A 22,440-nucleotide genomic window follows, 5' to 3' on the forward strand; every position below is an offset into this window, starting at 1 on the left:
TTTCAAATCAAGGTATTCAATATGTTTGGATAGATTCTGCTAGTTTTTGACTACATCATTCATCGATCACTATATATATATATATATATATATATATATATATATATCAACACTTGAATACGTACTATAGACATCACATCCACAAGTATATTACCTCATAATACAACGCATTCATTATATTCTGATGAATTATCGGTTATATATGTATGTTACATTATTATAATTCCAATAGCATAGTATTATATATATATATATATATACACACACACACATCAACTCTTGAATACGTACTATATATATATAACATCCACAAGTATATTACCTCATAATACAACGTATTCATTATATTCTGATAAATTATCGGTTATATATGTACGTTACATTATTATAATTCCAATAGCATAGTATTATTACCTCAACTGTATGATATAGACATATTCATTATACAAAGATTATGTTTAACGTATATACAACGGAAAATATATTTATTTATAAATTGAAACATAAGTAAAAGATAAAGATTATGTTTAACGTAATTTATTTATTTTATTTAATATAATATATCTCTTAATTTATTTTTTAATATAATTTTTTTACAAAATTTAAGTTTAATTGATTTTATTATTATTATATAGGTTATCAACTACATATGATTCGTGTAATTTAAAAAAATTATATATATTAAAAATATATTTGATTTTACATATAATAATTAAAATATATTTTTTAAATAAAAAAGCAACCACTTGTGGTCGCTTTTATATAAAATATTATTTTAAAAAAATTAATCGTAAATAGATCACTTGTGGACGTTTTTAATTTTCAAAAAACATAGTAATAATTAATATAAAAAATTTTCAAATGATTATTTGATAATTTTAAAATATAAAAAATTATTATTTATTTAGAAACAAAATTGAAATTGAGACTACAAGTTATGGTCGCAAAAACTGTTTTTCTATTAGTGAATAAGACTCTCTCACACATACTCTCTACAAAAAAAGAAAGCAAACTTAACCAAGGTGAAAAAATTTCACTCTATTTATAGGAGGAAGTTCTAGGAGAAAAGAGAAAATCAAAATAATCTCATTCACATGAGAAGAAAAACCTTTCGATAAAAATTTTCAATATACCATTTATCATAAAAAAATTCAAGAGATTTTCAATAAAATATTGGTCAAAAATATGACCACATTACACTGAACATATCCAAAAATTATGTATGAAATAAAATACAGTATTGTGTTTAGGTGATGGTATAATTATCAAAGATTATGATCAAGATAAATTTATATCATCAATCAAATAATATAAAATTGATTAATTCCACCTAAAATTATTTTGTTCACCTCTCAAATGAGATAAACTAGGCCAAAAACCAATGTCCTCAAATATAATTTGAAAATAATTTAGGTCGCGAACTTAATGACCCCAGAGTGTCGTCAAAGTTGTTCAAAACTTTTGAGAAATACTAGTTATAAAGTCTTCTGATGAATGATTCAAAATTCATTTGAGGTTTCAAATTTAAATTCTACACATTATATTTTTATTTTTTAAATATTTTTAATAAAAATTCTAAATCTACTGCCGCAACTAAGTCGGTGGATTCTTTTTTGAGCCGGTTGACATGATCATTTCTAGAGGACTAATACTTTTTAATATTTCTTGTTTAATCGAACGTGTTTAGCACATATAATGTTTGATTATTTAAAATTAAAATTTTTTACCTATTTCGAAGATTTTTAATAAAGTATAAAAGTTCAAATCACTTTTCAAAAATCCTGCACACTTTAATATAATAATGTATACATAAACATATACACATATATATTTTAGCATCAGAAATTTCAAGTGATTGATGGATCATTACTTTTGCATTTGTCATATAGTACCTTTTTTCCTTATTGTCACATGCTAAGAAAGACTCATCAATTTGAACAATATTTATGTTACAGTTATTTTTCTTTGTGTGTGTGTGTATATATATATATATAATCTTTCTTTATGTTTAAAATTAATTATTTATAAAATCATTAATTACATTCTTATTACGTACTTAAAACTTCTAAAAATGTGGTACTTCTTAAATTTTTCTTATTCGAGTAGTTTTATATTTTATTTTTAAATTTTTTAAATCTTCTTAAAATTAAATTTTGTTGATTTAGAATTCTAATGGAAAATGTATCTGTTGTCATTAATTTTGATGACTTATAATAAAGAAAGGTTTTATCATGAATATATTTAATTAATTTTCAACTCTTTAATTAGGAAAAACTATTGAAACTTCAATGACTTCTAATAAGAAAAAGTTTTGCCATAAATATATTTAATTAATTTTTAACTTTTAAATATTAGAAAAAAATAGTGAAAAGTCGATTTTGTCTAAAGCAAGAACTTTTAATGAAGGACAAAAAGTTCAAACAATATTTCTAATGTCTTTCACACTTTTAATATATTATAGATTATAGACTATTATTTTGTATAATATGGACCTAAAATGAATTTTTCTATATGTTAGAAAAGATTATTTTGACGTGGTTGTTTTTCGTCACTATTGGCAAAGATAAACAACCATTTAGTTACTGCACATTATATGACATGCGTCTTGTAATTAAAATGACCCAAAATTATATGATTACTGTCCTACTAAATTGACAAAAACATTCTCTCATTTCATTTAAACTATTGTTTATTGTTTATTCACTTTATTAATTGGTATGTTAATTTTGTTTATTATTTAATCAATTGACTTCTTATTATTTATTTTCCCCCATCCTTTTTAATTTCTTGCATTTTGATTCTTAAAATTAAATTAAATTAGATTAAATTAATTTAATATTTTAAATTTAAATTTTAGGTGTTCAAGCACTATATAAAAAAAGCACTATAAGTTATCATCTTTGTCATATTAATATGATAAAAAAAAATGCAACCATAAGACATTACCTTTTTTAATATGTAGAAAATCATATTGAACTTTGCTTTTGTAATCTGCTCCTTCCATTGAACTCAATATGATTTTGTATTAAATAAGTAGTATTTCAAAAGAAAAAAATAATCTTAAATTAAAAATATGTAAAATATATTAAAATGTTATTTAATTTTGTGATTTTAAATATGTCAAATAGGAGTTGCAATTAAAGAATTGTTAAAAATAAAAAAATCCTCTATAATGAATTAAAAAATTAAAGTAAGTTAAACAAATTAAAACGGAGAAAATAATAAGCTTGCCTTTTCAATTCTTGATATATTTGTATTTCACAGTTTATGATATATATACTTAATATAACCAGAAATGCAATCAACACATTTGAATTTAAAACATATGTTCACTTTTTGATTTAGTTTCAAGTTTCTGCTAATAAAGTTAGTATAGTATTTGATTAAGCACACTATTACTGTGAGTTAATGGATTTTGTAATTGAAACTTTAAGTGTTAATTATATCTTTGCTTCTAATTATTTTAAGTATAAAGAACAGAAATCCCATTTTAATGAAAGTAATTACATTGTATCTCATATTTCTTTTGTCTTCCTGATTTGAAAAGTACATATACTTGTCGACCTAACTTCATACATAACTCGAATGTATAAGATAATTGTTTCGGCTAAATTTAAGGAAATAAAATCAGTTAAAATTATATCTCTATCTTACTAAAATTAAGGAAATAAAATCAGCTGCAATTATCGTTATCTTAATTAACGCCAATCAATTATTTTCTGATTTGGTGGAGCCTTAAAAATAGTAACCGTAATTTAAATTGATATTTTACTCTGAAAATTCACAACAATTAACTTTATTGAAAATTTGATTTCTCCACCAACAATTCTTGGCGAACATCAAAATCTTGTTGTTTTTGGTTTATTCAAGATCTTGTTTATTCCAACTGACAACATCAATATGAACATCGCTATATTGTAGAGGCATTCGGGTTCTTGGCAGTCTAAAATTGTATATGAACAATTCAAAAGTGATGGTATTGTTGTTTCGAAAAGTATAACATATTTGAGGTTGATCTCAACGATTGCTACAAAATTAGATATTGATGAAGGTTGAAAAAAAAATAGAAGTAAAGTATATTGTGAAAGGTAATTCTTCATAAGCGATGCCCCCGGAATTTTTTCTCAAAGGATATCTAAAAAGATAGTTTATTTTTCGATGTGACGACCCAATTATGTTGGCTCATACTTTACGTGTTCATCTAGAAGAAGCAAGTGATTAATAATGTTAATTTTAAATAACTGTACCAGCTTTCATTGTCATGTAATGAATCTGAAAAATGGATGATCTAGTTTTAATAACGTTAATTCAATTTCAGTTCTTAATAAAAAAAAAATTATATTTCAATAAGATTATTCAATTTTATATTCGTTTATACTTGTTAGTTCGTTTTCTTTAGATGCTTTAATTGTTCCAGATGCATATTTTCTGCTAACGGCAATATTATGTTGGTGTGTATCTGTTTCACATATATTACAGATTGTATGATTGTTTGGAATGATAAGACATTGTATGGCAGTGATTTATAAGATCAACATTATGTCGATGTATAATCAATCAGCTAATGTATAATGTTATCATATACAATGGTTAATAAATGTTAAATTATGCTAATGTATGGAATCTGATAATATAATGGTTAAGTAAGAACTTGCATTAATATTACAAACTAATGTGTAAGGGTTCAATATACATGTGAAATCTTAATTGTAAAAATGTCGATGTATAACCAATTAGTTAATGTATAACGTTATCATATACAATGGTTAATAAATGTTAAATTAAACTAAAGTATGGAATCTGATAATACAATGTTTAAGTAAAAATTTGCATTAATGTTACAAAGTAATATGTAAGGGTTCATTATACATTTGAAATTTAATTGTATAATGTTTAATGAGTAAGTTCTGTTAATCGTACAATTAATGTGTAATGATTTATTATACATTGGATATAAATATAAACTTTTTACTCTATCATTGTAACTTTTTATGCTATAGTAATATACATGTAGTGAAACGTTTGTATGGATCAACCAATTCAATGTTACAATATCTTCATACAATATAATTTCATGTATAAGGTTACCAAAATTTAGAACATTAGTAAACATGTATGTGTAAACCTTATACAATTAATAATATAGTATTAATACATGTATAATGAAATCTTATACATAGAATCATACAGCCAAAACAAATAAAAGACAACCTCATACAATAGGTTCACATGTATGTGTAAACCTTATACAAGTAATAAATATAATCTAATACTTTTTCACATGTATACGAACACCTTATACAATTCACTATACAATCTTAACAACTGTATAATGAAATCTTATACATAGAATAGTGCTGCTAATATATATTTTAATGATAACTAAACCTTCGACAGACTGGTCGTCCAGAATCATCAACTTTTTTTAACTTGACGATTTTGGAGCTTTCTTGTTTGAATTTGAACCGACAACTTTTCTCAATTTTTTCATTTTACTGGATCGTTTCGGTGCTTCAAACGGTTCTCTACAAAATTGGGTTCTTCATAATCAAAAGAAACAAGAACGAAATCAACAATGGGAATAACAATACGCGATTATTAAGAAAATATCCCCTTTGGCTTTGGCCTTTACTTTCGTCCCCCATTAAGAAAATTCAGTTTTTTTTCTCTAGGTTCTTGATGAAATTTGAGAATGCTTAAATTTTTTTTTTCTGGCTTTTTAATGAAATTGTTTTTTCCCTCTAGTATTGGATGAAATTGTTGTTCTTTTTTCCAGGATTTTTGATGAAAATGGAGAAGATTTTATCGATTTTGGACGGAGAAAAGATAATTTTAGACAGAGAAGATTTTATTAATTTTGGACGGAGAAAATGGAGAAGATTTTTTTTGGAGAGAGATTATTGTAGATCGGAATTTGTGGGTGTAGAGAGATAATAAGGAGGTTTAATACAGATAGATAATTAAAGAGATAAGGTAGCAAGGTTTTAGGTGGAAAATATGGAGCTGTTTGGGATGTATAAGAAGGAAGAGAGAGAAAGTAAAAAAGGTAGGGATTTAAGTAATTAATTTGAGATTTTTGTAATTTATTTTCCAATATGGGATTTTATGTAATAAGGTAAAGTTAACTTGTGTGTGTGTGTATATATATATATATATATGTAATTTTAAGTTATTTTAATCACCTCAAACATACTACTTCTAAAGTTAATGGGTTTAGTAATTGAAACTTTAGGCGTTAATTACATGTTGACTTGTAGTTATTTTGAATCACCTCAAACTCAAAATAAAAATTTTAATGTTTCATTTTTAAAAATTAATGTATAAAATTTATTTTATTCATAATTTTATTCAGTGAGTTCGATATTCTGTCGATTTATTTTTCTAAAATTAAAAATCTATCAAATCTATGATTTTAATTAAAGAAACCTAATAATTGATGTTCCTTTGATTTCTAAAAATTTACTAACATTCTTAGAATCAACTAAAATATTGAAAAACGTCTTTTTATAATACTTATTATTGTATTCCTAAATAATAAAAAATTTAAAATTTATTTAAAACATCAATTGACAATGTATATCTTTATACAAAAAAATAGACGATGTATATTTTCTCTATATTTATTCTAATTATTATTTTGACAAATATATACTAAGTAATTTCAATTTTCAGATATTGAATCCGTACTAACACGGATCGTCATGCTAGTTTAAATAGAGAAACACGGTATTTCTAAAGAAAATTTAAACAACAGAAACAATATACCTGCTATTAACCATAAATAGGAGGTTGTAGACACGTAAAATTTATTGGATCAAATTTATATAAAATTTGAATTTGATCCATATTTTATTGGGTCTAAAATTACTTTGGGCTTAAAAAAATAATAAGTCTATTTTCTTCCTCATCAAGGTCCATCTCACCTTGAAGCCCAAACTCATCAAGTGGCGTGGCATCCCAGTCAAATCCAAAATCAATGAGATGCCGCCACACATACAAATGATGTGAAAATCTCATTCAAATTCAACAACCAGTCAAAAGGCACCAAGTGTTCCAAATGACATGTTTTCGACCAATCACAAGCAACCAGGCCTACCTCCTACAACTATAAATAAGGGGTAACATAACATTCAAAAAGGGAGGAAAAAAAAGGACTCGGAAAAGAGGACTTTGACAAGTATCGGCAACGTCAGCATTGACTATCAAGTTCTTGCAAGGAGCAATCAATGGAGTTCTTCCCGAATATTATTCTAGAGCGACAAAACACTTTCCGACATTCCCAACGATTGAAATACGTCTCTAGGAGTCCAAATCATCCAACGATTCGAGAAACACGCTACTTCATTTCTAAGTTTAGGAGAGAAGAATCAAGAGAACAACAGAATTGTACTCACAAGATCCATTTAAATAAAATTACTTTTTTTTGTTTATTTTATTTTTTCTTGCAGTTAATTTTTCGTACTCAACGAAAATTTGTTGCGAACAAATTTTGGCACGCATAGTGGGACCAGTTCTGCTCTTCATCTCTTTCTTCTACAAATTGAAAAATCACAAATTCAACTACTACAATGGACTTCAGAAAAATCAATGAAGTTTCGTGCAAGAAGTCTATTACTGCCACGTCTACTGAGATCACACTAGTTGGCTCCATCAATCAACATAATCTCAACGCTTGTGCTTTAGATGGATCCCAATACTTCACCTTTTTGGAGATGACGAAAAGGAGAAAATCTCAAATTTCGACTGTAACTACAACCCCTGGGGGCAACTTTTCATCTCTGTTATCAGATGAACCGTCTGAAACTTTTTGCAACTTTGGAGAATCTGAAGACTTAATAAATTCTCCAACTTCAATGAAAGTCAACACCTTCATGGTTGATGCAGTTGACATGGATGAGAAGTTTCCAATGATGGAGCAAACCATTAAAGCCTTGAAGAAGTCTGTTGATGAGAAAGATCATCAAATCGCCCCACTTATGAGCAAGTTAGATCTCTACAATCCTGGAGAGTCAAATTATAATCTAAAACCGCGAGAAAAAATTGATGGTGAATCTCTCATCAAGTCAAGTGACAATTACTGTAATGATCGATCCACTTCAGTGGCTACTCTAACAGTTCAACAACTGCAAGATATGATTGCAAACACCATTAAGACACAATTTAGCGATCCGCCACAAAGTTTTGTAGGATACTCAAACTCATATTCTAAGCGAATCGAGGGCTTACCGATGCTAATTGGATATCAACCGCCAAAGTTTCAATAATTTGATGGAAAGGGAAATCCAAGGCAACACATCACTCATTTCGTTGAGACTTGTAGCAGTGCTGGTACACACGGTGATCTTCTTATCAAGCAGTTTGTTTGCTCTTTGAAAGGCAATGCTTTTGATTGGTACATGGACTTGGAGTTCGGATTAATTGATTGTTAGGAGCAAATAGAAAGTCAGTTCCTAAATCACTTCTACAGCACCGATCATACGGTCAGCATGATGGAATTGACAAATACAAGACAAAGTAAAGATGAGCCTGCAGTGGACTACATAAATCGTTGGCGAACATTGAGCTTCAATTGCAAGGATTAACTTTTTGAAACTTTCGCAATTGAAATTTGTATTCAAGGGATGCGTTGGGGCCTTGTATATATCCTCCAAGCAATTAAGCCTCGAACTTTTGAAGAATTAGCTATTGCGCTCATGACATGGATCTAAGTATTGCAAGACATAGAATGGGGTCACCTGTTTTTTATCCGAGGAAAAAAGTCACGAAATTCAAAGACTCGTCTGAAGACCAAATTGGGGAATCTATAACGATAATTGTGAGTTTTACGAAGGCCTCCTCAAGACAAAAACTGAAAGAGAAAGCTCCAAAGAAACAAATGCAAGAAGTGAAAAATCAACCAACCTTGAAAGAGTTACAAGCAAGGGTATATCCTTTCCCCCACTCTGATGTTACTGAGATTCTTGACAAGTTGCTAGCCAAAGAAGTCATGAACTTCCTAAATCAAAGTGATCTGAAGAATCAGACAAAGTCGACGATCCTAAATACTATAAATTTCACCGCATTGTTGGTCATTATACCACAAATGCTTCATTCTGAAGGAAAAGATAATGATATTAATGCTAGAGGGAAAGATCATCATCATTGATGGTGATACAATTGATGCAAATCATGTTGGCGTCGAACTGGACCATAAAAAAGGTTCAATTTCAAAAGTTGTACAATCCATGTGCTCTATGGCATCACCAAAAGGTGAGGGAATCATCATGCTACAATTTCGGTACTTTGACCCAATTGAGGTTCCCACCCTAAAGAAAACAAGTAAGTCCATGTCAAATGACCTCTCCAATAGCAAGAAGGGTGATACTTGGACATTGATTACTCGGAAAAGAAAAAAATATCAAAGGGCTTCTAAACTCCAATTTTTAAAAATTGACACAAGATCAAGTGCAAATCTGCTTCAACCAAATGGGGGCAATAAATATCAAGCTGAAGTGCAACAGTACTCAATTACAAAGGGTTGGAGGGCAAGTCAAAACGCTCCTTGATGCACGAGCCTAAACTACAAGTCAAAAATGCTCCTCGATTCACGAGCCTAAACTGCAAGTCAAAAAATACTCCTCGATGCACGAGCCTAAACTGCAAGTCAAATTTCTCCGTGCTGCACGAGCTTAAACTGCAAGTCAAAAATGCTCCTTGATGCATGAACCTAAATTGCAAGTCAAAAATGCTCCTTGATGCACTAGCCTAAACTGCAAATCAAAAATGCTTCTCAACACACGAGCCTAAACTGCAAGTTAAAAATGCTCCTCGACGCATGAGCCTAAATCGCAAGACAAAATGCTCCTTAGGGCATGAGCTTAAACTACATGTCACTCCTGGCCGGCATGATTCTAAAGTGTGAACGACTCTCTAAAAAAAAGATAAAAGAAAAAAAAAGAAAAAGAAATTTTAAAAAAATTAAATTAACTCATCACTCCTGAACTATGTTATGACTTGACCCTCCCAAGGTACGTAGGTAGCTTAGAGTATTTTTACTCTAAGTTCAGTCATATGAGTTTTAAAAAAAAGTGTGTGTCATCATTTGAGCATGGTAATAACACTTTGAATTGATATAGATATCACATGAGGATAGATGTTCCTTCGCTAAGTTTACCACAGACGTCCAAAGGTGAAGAGACCAGCAAGGCAAAACGGATTTCAATAATATATTTGTATAAATTTGTACAGGTGTTCACCATCATTTTGACATATGTGGTAGATCTTAGAAACTTCTCTGCAACAAAGAATACGGCTCATGATTCAAAGGTTCCTACGCCAATTTATGAATTTTCTATCATAGCTGCTCAAAGTTGCAAAATAGGCAATCAGATTCCTAACTAAACTTACTTTGATGATGTATCTGTATAAATCCGTAAGGGAGTTGAGTATGGTTTTTATGTATGTTGTATATATGTGAATCTAATTTCCAATGCAAAAAACAACTCCTAATTTCGATACTCCTACGTCGAGATACGAAATTTATCGTGACACTGCGCAAAGCTGATAAAACTAGCGAACCAAGATTGGAGGATTGGTTTTGGGGTCATACCTGGGACGATTTGGGCGCAAGCTGAATGTAATTCCCACGAGAAATATAGCTCTATGAGTCTATTTTCCTACGCAAAAAACAGCTCCTGATTTCAATACTCTTACGTCGAGATACGAAATTTATCATGACGTTGCGCAAAGCTGATAAAGCTAGCGAACCATGATTGGAGGATCGTTTTGGGGAAATATCTGGGACGATTTGGGAGCAATATAAATGTGATTCTCTCATGAGACGTAGATCTACGAGTCTAGTTTCCAACGGAAAAAATGGCTCCTAATTTTAATACTCTTACGTCAAAATATAGAATTTATCATGACGTTGCGCAAAGCTGATAAAACAGATGTATCAGGACATTAAATTTCATTTTTATGAATCAAACAACTCATATTTTTGCTCTCCCATCGGAGAATAAATATTTTTGTGGACGTTTACCTAGTACATGCTCACTTAAGCTAAAAAAGAGAACTTTCAGCGTCGTCAAGGATGAAATCAGATCATTCCAAGTCACTTTCTTATCAAGCAGGAAGGAATTAATGCACCAAATGGTTCAAAATCAATCATGTCAACCTTTTTGGTCTGACGTCAAGACCATTTGCATAAACCTGCACAAAAAAATGAAGATGGAACACATCTACAGTGTTGATCTGATGAAGCTTCTCAATTTTATGCGGATTGATACCAACTACGTGAAACTTCAATCTGGCAATAAGTGTCGGTACTTAAGGCACGATGTTTTGATTTGGCATGATCAACATTACTAGAAACACATCAGTTTGGTTCAACATGGCTGATATCGATGTCGATTAGCAAAAATTTGATTTTTAACCATTGATCTTCTATGCCGAGATGTAAGGAGTTTTGTATGCTAAGATTTAAGGAAATAAGCATAAATTTTCTTGCAAAGGATAGAAAAGAGTTGCTCCAAGTGTCCGTTTCCAAGCCGTGAGAGGAAATATTGCTCGCCGAATCCTCAAGAAAATGGGTAAAGCACCTAGTTGTTGCTCATTAAAAACTGCGACTCAAAAAATGATGCCTAAAGTGGTTCCTGACCAATCATCTGGATAATATTTGTATATGCTTGGTGTAATATCGACACCACTTGCATTTTTTCATGAACCTACCAAAAAAAATAGCAAAGAAGAGTGATCACGAACACGGTATCTGGAGTCATGACATGACAACTTATAACATCAACTTCAAAAATTGATTCTTGTCAATACAGAAGGAGTTTGACATTGATTTTTGGATATGATGCAACAATACAAATCTAGCCTCTCCAGAACTAAGTCGTTCAACATTTGGATATTCCTATAGTCAGATGTGATTTTTACTCTGTGAGTGTTTGAAATTGAAAATCAGGAAAGAGACTCCATGTACTACTTCAATCGGTGTTACAAGAGATGGTATACTTTGCGTGACGTCCACCAATGCTGCCAAAAAGGTTGAGGTGCACCAACAGTGTTTTCCAAATACATGGTCACAAAGAGGCCAAGGGATGTCTTTGCAAGGGTTATGGCTTTCAAATGATTGTGGTTGATGTGATTTCATATCTCCTTATATAGAGGTTCCTATGAAAAATTTTTAGTTTGTGTACAAGGAATGTTGTGGTGAAATTAGAAAATGAGTTGAAAAATTACCATATTGAGGAGATTTCTTTGGAGGTGACTTTAATTCTTTTTTGAAATAAAAAGAAAAGTTAATTATTTTTTTCTTTGGTACATGAAATCAAAAGGGAAGTTGATATTTTCCTTTGGTACATGAAATCAAAAGGAAAGTTAATATTTTTCTTTGATAGAAAAATATCAAGTCAACTTTTTTACTTCATACGTGCAATATGTCAAGTGAGGGGTTGTATTGATCATTTTAATTCAAATACATTAAGAGGGTCACATTGTTGTTCAAGTAAAGTCTACTTTAATAAATATTAAGGTGATGATTTCTCATGTTCCTACTTATCCAAGAAGAGTCAAAAAAAAAAAAAATCAAGTTGGTCATTTTTTTTAATACTCATGAAATAATATCGAGTTTGAACTCGATTATGGACGAAAAATGAAGATCACCACAAACAAATCGTTGGTTGCTTCGACGAAGACTTTCACGACATGAAAGCTCCTGAAGGTAACTTTAGTTAGACCACTCGCACGTATTGGTCTAACTAGGATGCACCGATGAGAAACACATATTTTTGAAGTCACGAGAATGAAAACAAATTCATGAGTACTTCAAGAAAACAAATTCATGAGTACTTCAAGTCTCGTTACCAAGTTTCGGCAAGCCTACACGTTAACCAACCTTGAAGTAGGGGGCATTTGTAAACACGTAAAATTTATTGGATCAAATTTATATAAAATTTGAATTTGATCCATATTTTATTGGGTCTAAAATTATTTTGGGCTTAAAAAAGTAATAAGCTCATTTTATTCCTCGTCAAGGTCCATCTCACCTTGAAGCCCAAACTCATCAAGCGACATGACATCCCAGTCAAATTCAAGACCATTGACACGCCCCCACATGTACAAATGGTGTGAAAATTCCATTCACATTCAACAACCGTCAAAAGGCGTCAAGTGTCCTAAATGACATGTTTTCAACCAATTACAACCAACTAGGCCTACCCCTACAACTATAAATAGGGGGTAACAAAAAATTTAAAAGAGAAAAAAAAAAGGACTCGAAAAAGAGAACTTTGACAAGCATTGGCAATGTCAATATTGACTATCAAGTTCTTGGAAGGAGCAATCAACGGAATTCTTTCGGGAGAATATTCCAAAGCGACAAAACACTTTCCGACATTCCCGACGATTGAAAGACGTCTCTATGAGTCCAAATCATCCAACGATTCAAGAAACACGCTACTGGAGGCCCTCGGATCAGTTCTAAGTTTAGGAGAGAAGGATCAAGAGAACAACAGAATTGTACTCACAAGATCCATTTAAATAAAATTACTCTTTTTTATTTTATTTTATTTTTGCTTGCAATTAATTTTCCGCACTGAACGAAAATTTGTTGTGAATAGAGGTACTTCAACTTGCCACCGTGTATTATTAAATAACTGATTATAAATTACTGGACCAGTCTAAAAGTTCTAGTCCACTTTAGTTGGATCACCTTTTCTTAAAAAGAAATAATTGGCTTCTCATAACAGCACCATAATCTTTCAATTCTTGATTTTCTGTACAGAGCCATCTACTGATTGACAAAAGCATCATTACAATTTTACAGCAGCAATGCATCATCATATCTAGAGAAGCTCCCACTCAGGTTCAGATAGATCATTAGCTGATGGCAAATTTTTGGCGTTCGAGCTTTTGGCAAGAACCTCCATCACCTTTTCTTCAGCCTCTAGGTTAGGCTGTTGATCTCCAAGTAATGCTCCAAGCTTCTCATACTCTTTCCTTGTCGACTTCTTTTTCATAGAAAATACTTGTTGGAGCTTCTTCTGAGAAAATAACTAAAAACTATCAACATCTAAATGCGCTATTCTTGAAATGAAACAGTCCCTCCCCTTGTCCCACCATGATCAAACCAATCATAAGCATATAGAGGAAAAGCAAGAAATACCAAGTACAAATGCAAGAGGAAGGGGAGAGAGGGAGAGGGGACCTTGTAAGACTTCCGTTTGACTGAGCCCTGTGGAACATGAAGCTTGTCTGCTTCAACCAGGACACATGTTTCCTCCAACTTTGATTCATCACAGTGCTCAACAATTTCCACATCTGACTCGATCAAGTCATACTTCTCGGATGTAGCAGAACAAAATCCATCTGATCTTCCTGTAATGATGCAAACATAAAGAGAGAATTGGGAAAAATTTAAACAAGATGCAATTTTAGGGAATCAGAAGGAAAAATCAAATATCTGAAAGGCAGGAGCATGTCGGTCAGGTGCAAGTGTGTTGCGTCGGTTCATTGATTTGGACGTTGGAACTATGCAGAGAGAAAAGAGAAAAGAAAGAGAAAACATAGGGCCCTTTTGCTTGAGGTGGGATGACACAGATATTGTCAATGCAGAGCTCTTATCAGCGGGATTACATATTAAGGTAACACATACACCTAATCACAGATTTAAGTCGATTATGCTAGTTTAGTTCAATTTAACAGTTCATCCAGTAAAACTGTTTTCTAGTTACCTGTAAGAGGTGGACAAACAGGTGGACAAAGTTATCTGGGATTTGGTATCTATTGCTGGTGGGAGGTGGTCGGTATCCCATGGAATTAGTCAAGGTACTCCAAAGCTGGCCCGGACACTAAACTACAGTTATCACAAAAAAACAAAATGGGACTGTTTACTAGTAGTCATAGCATTACTCAAGGATTTCTTGTTCTTCATTTCTGTTACTACTTAATGTTTCTAGCACTTGGATTATCATATTATTTTGTTATAGCGATTGCTCCTCTTTAGCATGCTTTGTCATGTGTTTTCAGTATTTTGTCTTGGCTAATGCACTTTCGTTCTTTTCGTTTTTTGAACTGCTTTGTAATGCTTTTACTTGGATCAAGGGTCTACTGGAAACAGCCTCTCTACCTTAATACTGGGTTTTTGCACTTCTGATCTTTTTTTTTTTCGAACTGTTTTGTAATGCTTTTACTTGGGTCGAGGGTCTACGGGAAACAGCCTCTCTACCTCCCAAGGTAGAGGGTAAGGTCTGCGTATACACTACCCTCCCTAGACCCCACTATTTCTTGTTGTTCTTGTTGTTGCATCCAATAGAACTGTTGACTCAATCCATAGTCCAGCGATATGCTTTTACGTTATACTGTCAACTCAAGACAGAATTATAACTGATCATTTTATGAATCAGCATTTGATATGAAAGCTACTCTCCAAGATATATCAGAGTAGTGAGTCCAACAAAATGGAAGCAAAAAAAAAAAAGAGGAAAAAGATCTTTATTTAAACTGGTGACTATTGTAAGTACCTTTACAGGACTCCTTGATCTCCTCACTGGCAATATTATCGTCATGAGTATTACTGCTTATCTTTAATCCAGTCTCACCAGCCAACTCCTTGTGTGTACCGCTATCTGCTGCCAGAGCACGAGTTAAGATAAAAGAAAAGGATGTGAGAAAAATAAAATAAGAATAAATGGGATATCACTACACGTTTATACCATGAGAGTTTGATTGCAAGTCAGCAGCATCAGAAGTGTTCCAGCGATCTGCTAAATTCTGCTCAACACAGTCAACTGATAAGCTCGTGTCAGAAGCTGCAGCATCAATTGAGATAACTGCTGCAGGCACATTTGTATTCTTAACATGGTTGTAAACCTGCACCTCCTTTCCAGCCTCTGCAGAATCACATCCTTTAACAGAGTCCAAGGGCGAAGTTGTTGTCATGTGGTCAGAGGCCAAGGGTGAAGTCGTCGTCATGTTAGATGCCATTTCAAAATTTCCCCTAACCTTAGAATCTGAGGACAATTTAACTGCATCCCTTGATATGAGACAGAGAGCATCCGACTTCTTAGATGGAAGATGATTATCTCTAACAATCTCTTTGATCCCAACACTTTGACGTCTATAAACTCCCCCACTTTTGCTTTTCCCTGTCACGTCATAAAATACAACATTAGCAGCTCTAAGTATGTTGCTCAGACTCTCCAAAAATGTTGCCGCACACGTATTGGATCCTCCAAAAATGCACTACTTTTGGAGGATCCATCACGCACCTATCGACATTGTCAAAGTGTCCAAGCAACATAGGGCCTCTGGACTGAATGATGGAAATAGTGGCTAAATTTTCTGAGCCACTAAAAGACTATGGGTAATCACTATCCTTACCCTTGATCACTTGAGTATCATCAACTAATTCCTTATTAATTCCCCTGGGGTGTCCTCCTGTAAGGTTTGCTTTCAGCTTCTTGCCGATTTCAGTGTGAGCATACGGGTTAAGAGACAGGTCAGCAGCTGCGACTTTCACAGGATCTATGTTAAATTGAGGATGCAAATCTAGCATTACATCTGAATAGAACCTCTTGACACTTGCACCAACAGTCTGCACCTGATTCTCAACATATCTAGCGGTGTCCTGTGATATACCATGGGACCAGTTATGGTGGTGAATACTTAATTGGCCAAAGTGGTGCAAGGTGAATAAAAGGTATGCTACGAACTGAAGTTATGGAACATTTTCAATGATGCAATTGATCCGAAATGATTAATAAACATCCATGAATGTCATATGTACTCCTTTTGATATATTAACATGATAAGCATACCATCCTTCCAATGCAACATAATTTACCTACTTAGGAGTTCGGACAGTGGCAAACATAAATCTCATTTGAATTGATATTGAAATAAATGCTTCATTTCCTTAAAAAAAGATCCCTAATTAAAGTCAGGACAGCAACAACAATACTAGAACAACTACTACGACAGTTGGGTTCAGCTATATGAATCTTCATTAACCATGTCATACCGTCGATAAATATAGGAAGAAAATGCTTGCTAGGTAGAACTTGATGTACAACTCTATCTAGTAATATGTTAATCACTGAGAGAAGTTGAAGTATCAAATATGTAAGTAAGGGCAATGAACGAGGGGCAAGTTTGTATAGTCTTTCCCTAGCCTTTCCCCCTAGTAAAAATAAAGTCTCTTCTGTTGTAACAAAGGGATGCAAGAACCTATTCATTGGGTACCGAAAGTAACAGGTGATTTATTAGGTATCTCAGAGAAAAATAAGCCCCATGGGACGGTCAGTCTAGCAACAAAATACGCTGTGTAAACCCACAAGTGGGGGTTGGGGAGGGTAGTGAGTATGCAGTCTTACCTCTACCTTTTGAATGTAGAGGGGTTGTTTCCGATAGACAATCACACAGACAATATAGCAGCATCTGCAATTTATGGTCAGTGTTCAGTCTCCTATTTTTTTAATCTTCTTTTGGGTTGATTGAGAATATGATCAAAGTTCAATTTATTTAAACGTTCCTAGTGCTCTAGGGTCAAACTACCCATTGGAAAGAAACTTGCAAAGGGAAGCTTAGCAATGACCTTGCTAATCGAACCCAAAAAACGGGACAAAACAAACCAAGTCAATTAGTAAGAGATATGGGTAAATTTTACCTGGTACATAGCATCTTCCATCTCCAAACACATAGCTTCAAATTTCTGGTATATATCTCCAACCCATGATATACCTTTTATATCCATCGCATAACACTTTGACAACTTCCCAAGGATTCAATGAAGTTACTGTTGGAAGATGATATAACTTTTAACTGCAGAATTCAACAAGACGTTGCCCTGCTATTAGAACTTGTATGAGCTGCATAAATCACAAAATTCTGTTGACCTTGATTATAAACCAACTAAAAAAAAGGGCAGCCCGGTGCACTAATCCTCCTGCTATGTGCAGGGCCCGGGGGATTATACACCAACTTCAATCATTAAAAATAATGCACGTTACACCCTCTGTATATCACCCTGCTGATGTAAAATCAATGCCCCAACATAACAAGATACAAATCAACATCATTCTCCGTAACAGAGTTCACACCGTGCACTCATAGATGATATAACAAACTTTCAGTATTAGCAAAATTAATTCCCGACCAAGCCCGGATGGGATGAGGATTAGGTCAATAGCTAACATAGAACTAAGCATCCAGTACCCCTTCAAACTATGGCCAAAGTTGCTACGACACACTCCAACTTCACATTGGTCCTATTACCCCCTAAACTCAATTTTAGCGTAATTTTGTCCCCCTTTTGTGCTGATATGACACCTTTATTACATAAAAATGGGGCCCACATCAAAGGTGTCACGTCAGCTAAAAAGGTGCCACATCAGTTAAAAACGGTGACAAAAATACACTAAAATTGAGTTCAGGGGGTAATAAGACCCATGTGAAGTTAGAGTGTGTTGTAAATTTGGTCATAGTTCAGGGGGTACTAGATGCTTTACTCAGTCAAGTTATGATGAATCTTCACAATATAGACTACTGAACTTAAATGAAGCAACATACACAACGAGGATCCATATAGCCAGCCCCAACTTTCTTGGGTTATTCTAGCAAAAGCATATTCGCCATCTGCTTGAATTATGACGGTCCTTCTAAACAAAACTTGAAACAAAATCAAAACGCTTTGAATTAATATAGATAGCACAAGCTCATCTATTTGTAACATTGTTATATTTAAATAGGCAACTCTTATAGTAGGATGATCCAAACTACTACTGTTTTTACAGTCGTTGAATTAAGCAAAAGTATACAAATAAGGCTGAACGGTCCACCATTCACGAAGAGAAATCATTTCTATAGGCTCACCAGATAAGCTTTCCCCGATAACAACAACAACATACCCAGTGAAATCCCAGAAAGTGGGATCTGGAGAGGGTAGAGTGCGCAGACCTTACCCCTACCTCCTGGGAGGTAGAGAGGATGTTTACGAAAGACCCTCAGCACAGGTGAAGCACATCAAAGTAGTAATAAAAAGGGAAAACGGCAGTAGGAAAAACATGACAACTAATTGGAAAGTAGTGCAAGGAACAATAATATCAGCAACACAGTGCGATCACCTAAACATGGTAAACACTGGATGAACAAGATACACTCTCCCAGGTTCCAATAATCAAAAACTTTCAGCCATCGTTTCACAAATCCATTAGCAAAAACAAATTATTTGGACAATTGCATAGAAAACAAGGAACGAACTTTTTATATGAGATGATGGCAGCAAAGTGCATCTAAGGGGTTCCTTAATCGAGTAGCTTTCTGACGACTTCACCTTACAAAACCCTTAAAAGACTTGTAAAGGTATAATTTCTTTTGAGCATAAGCTTCATGTATTTTGATGAACTTTTGGCCTACACATGGACAGAATGGAATATCTGCAACTATCAAGATTCCAAAGCTATTTTGGTCAGCCAAAGTCAACAAAAAGGTTAAACTTTAAGACTTTCCTCATTACCCAAACTACACATCATACCAAATTTCCAACAAAAGAATTCCAAACCCATGAAATAATTCATCAAAAAACAGAACAGAACAGAAAGCAAGAAACTTTCACCTAAAACCCTATAATCTATCCATCCAATCAAAAGATAAAGTACAAAATATAGAAATATGAAAAACAGACCAACAAAACTCTATATAAAATACAACAATAAACCCATAAATTCTTCACAAAAAATAAATAAATAAATAAACATCTGCATCCTTGTCAAGAAGCAAACCCCACAAAAGAAAACAGCAAGTATTTAGGGAAAACACTTGCGCTAAAAGGTGTGGCCTAGGGGTCAATTAACTGGGCGATAACCGTTAGGCCTCAGGTTCAAAATCCCAAGAAAAAAAACACTTGTTGATTTCTTCCTGTGTTACTAGTGGTGAGAGGTGGCAGATATCCCGTGAAATTAGTCTAGGTGCATGAAAACTGACCCGACAGCACGGTCATACAAAAAATTAATTAGTGAAAAAAAAAACTATATTTCACCCTAGGTAAAAACTAAAAATCATCACTGCCATGATCAAGAAACATTACCAACTAAGGCAAAAGCAATTATATATAATAGGTAACTTCAAAACCCAGACTTTTTGAAACCGAACTTCAAAACCCAGACTTTCAACACCAGGTGATTAATTCCTATGTGAGTGGTGGTGAGAGGTGACACTATTTCGAAGAATTAGTCTAGCTGCACTAAACTGACCCTGACACTACGGTCATAAAAGAAATTAATTAGGGAAAGAACTATATTTGGCCCTAGGGTAAATCAAAAATCATCACTAGCATGATCAAGAAACAAAACCCAAATAGGACAAAGCAAATTATATATAATACATATACCTCAACTATAAATTACAAGATTACTTCTTTTTAACTAGTAAAGTTAAAGCAGAGGAACTTACAGGCCTAAAGAAGAATACCAAGAAGTAAAAATTGCAGCACAAATATGGACAAAGAGAAAAGGGAGGGTTTGGGGGAATTATGTTTTGAGTTGGAAAACGCAAAAAACTAAAGAGAGACTTGAGAAAATTAAGTGGGAGTTAAAAAAAAAAAAAAGCTTTCAATTAAAAATGATGATAATTATGATTATTTAAGGTTAAAATTTTATTTAAATTGTAATTAAATTAATTGAAATGTAAAGTATAATTTTTTAAAAAATTTTAATTTTTAAAAAGATTTTCAACTCTAAATTTCAAATTTTAGAGTTTTACTACTTTTCTTATCTTTTAATTTTTCTTGTTCTTTTTTTTCTCCTTATCTTTTTCTTCTTATTTTTTTTTTCTCTATAGATTTTTTCTTCTTCCATTTTCTCTTCTTTTATTTCTGTCTCTTTTTATTTCATTCTTTCTTTTTTAATTTTTATGAATTATTTTTATAAAAAGAAATTGAAAAGTTTGAGAAATTTTATTTGATTTCTTTTAAAAATTAATGAAGAAATAATTTAGCAAATTCAGTAATTACGAGAGTTGCTTCAGCAACTATGAGAGTTGTTTCAGCAACAGTTGATTCAGCAAATACGAGAGTTGGTTCAGCAATTACGAGAGTTGGTTCAACAACTACAAGAGTTATTTCAACAATTACGAAAGTTATTTCAGCAACTATGATAATTACTGCAACAAATACTATTAGTTGTTGTGTTATAGCAACTGTCGAAGTTGCTAGAAAAATCTTTATGTAAATATGGGATAGGAATCTTTATGTAAATAATAAAACTTGAGGATTTTAAAATTAATATCATTAACACTAATCTTAAAATTATCACATTTACTCAATATTTAAGACTTGTATCACTTATTTTTAGTTTTGAAATTTTTGATCACCCTCAATTAATTTATCCGAGAGACTTCACCTGTTGTTCCTTCTTTTTTTGGGTATGTGGGTTTTTGACACGTGTCTACAAAAACCTGCCTTGTGACATTTTGCACCAAAGAAATGGAGCTCAAATATTATAAAAATATTATTGTTTTTTACACTCCCTTCACTCCTTTTTATTTATTTCATTTAAGTTGTGTTTATATTTCTAAATATTTATTTTTAAAAAAATTTAATAATAGTTTGAACAAAAATCTTTCTATTATGTTTTTATTTAATAAATATAATTATTATTAATTTAAAAATATATATAATATAATTTAAAATATATTAATAAAGTTACTTTTAATTTTATATAAGTAAGAATTTATTACAAAATTTGTCTACTCAAATGAGTCAAATAAAAAGGAATGAAAGAGTACTAATGTAGACTCTGTTGTTTGGAAGGAAGAATTAATGAAAAAACAAGAAAAAGAAATAGAAAAGCTTGATCCCGAGAATTCGTTTAGTTCGCAACAAAGTTATTTCGAAATTCTAATTTTGATATCATAACTTTTGAATTAATTTATTTTATCAAAAGGTGAAATAAAATAGAGAAAAAAATACATAAGATTAACCTTAAATTTGACAAAAAAAATTATTTTAGCACTTTAATTTTTTGATATTTAAATATCGCTTTAGACAACTTTCAACTGAATTTATGGTTGGACATATTTTGATTTAAACCGAAAAAATCAAAAAATCAAATCAAAATTTTAATTTCGGTTTGGTTTTTCAATTTTTCGGATTGATTTCGATTTTCAATTTTTGAAATTCGATTAAACGGTTTGATTTTTGTTTTTTCAAAGTAATAATTCGGATAAATCGATTAACCGAAATTCTATAAATAATTAATAATATATATATTTTATTTTATATATATAATATTTAATATATAATAATATAATATAAATATATAATAGCAACCCTAATAAGTAATAGCACGTTACATACAACTAACAGCATACATCAGTCCAATAGTCGAACAATCGATCGAACCATAGACCGCCGACAAGATCGTCGTCTATATAACAACACCAGAGCCGACAACCAGAAGA

At 32.1% G+C, this 22,440-nt stretch overlaps 1 protein-coding gene across 18 annotated transcripts; it reads right to left on the reverse strand.

Moving 5' to 3' along the window:
• Positions 1–13,607: 13,607 nt before the first annotated feature.
• On the reverse strand, positions 13,608–20,608 carry LOC107842308. Of its 18 annotated transcripts, none has more exons than XM_047397142.1 (8): positions 20,434–20,528; positions 17,651–17,805; positions 17,358–17,421; positions 16,366–16,612; positions 15,699–16,130; positions 15,507–15,611; positions 14,192–14,361; positions 13,608–14,027 (listed from the first exon to the last, which is right to left on the reverse strand). In XM_047397142.1, the coding sequence occupies exons 2-8, from the start codon at positions 17,662–17,664 to the stop codon at positions 13,830–13,832; spliced, it is 1,230 nt and encodes a 409-aa protein (XP_047253098.1). In that variant the 5' UTR covers positions 17,665–17,805; positions 20,434–20,528; the 3' UTR covers positions 13,608–13,829. The 18 variants fall into 18 exon arrangements, with proteins under 18 accessions (XP_047253098.1, XP_047253090.1, XP_047253096.1 ...); XM_047397134.1 differs by lacking the exon at positions 17,358–17,421 and adding an exon at positions 18,553–18,651 and having other exon boundaries at positions 20,434–20,478; XM_047397140.1 differs by lacking the exon at positions 20,434–20,528 and adding an exon at positions 19,107–20,363.
• Positions 20,609–22,440: the final 1,832 nt, after the last annotated feature.

The sequence above is a fragment of the Capsicum annuum genome, chromosome 9 (genome assembly GCF_002878395.1).
Source record: "Capsicum annuum cultivar UCD-10X-F1 chromosome 9, UCD10Xv1.1, whole genome shotgun sequence".
Lineage (NCBI taxonomy): Eukaryota > Viridiplantae > Streptophyta > Magnoliopsida > Solanales > Solanaceae > Capsicum > Capsicum annuum.

Coding starts and splice junctions, on each gene's coding strand:
- LOC107842308 (XM_016686068.2), bottom strand. CDS start 17,737: ATGGATATAAAAGGTATATCATGGGTTGGAGATATATACCAGAAATTT. Junction 16,131..16,365: donor TGATACTCAAGTGATCAAGG/GTAAGGATAGTG, acceptor ATGACGTGACAG/GGAAAAGCAAAAGTGGGGGA. Junction 15,615..15,698: donor CTTGCAATCAAACTCTCATG/GTATAAACGTGT, acceptor GTGCTCTGGCAG/CAGATAGCGGTACACACAAG.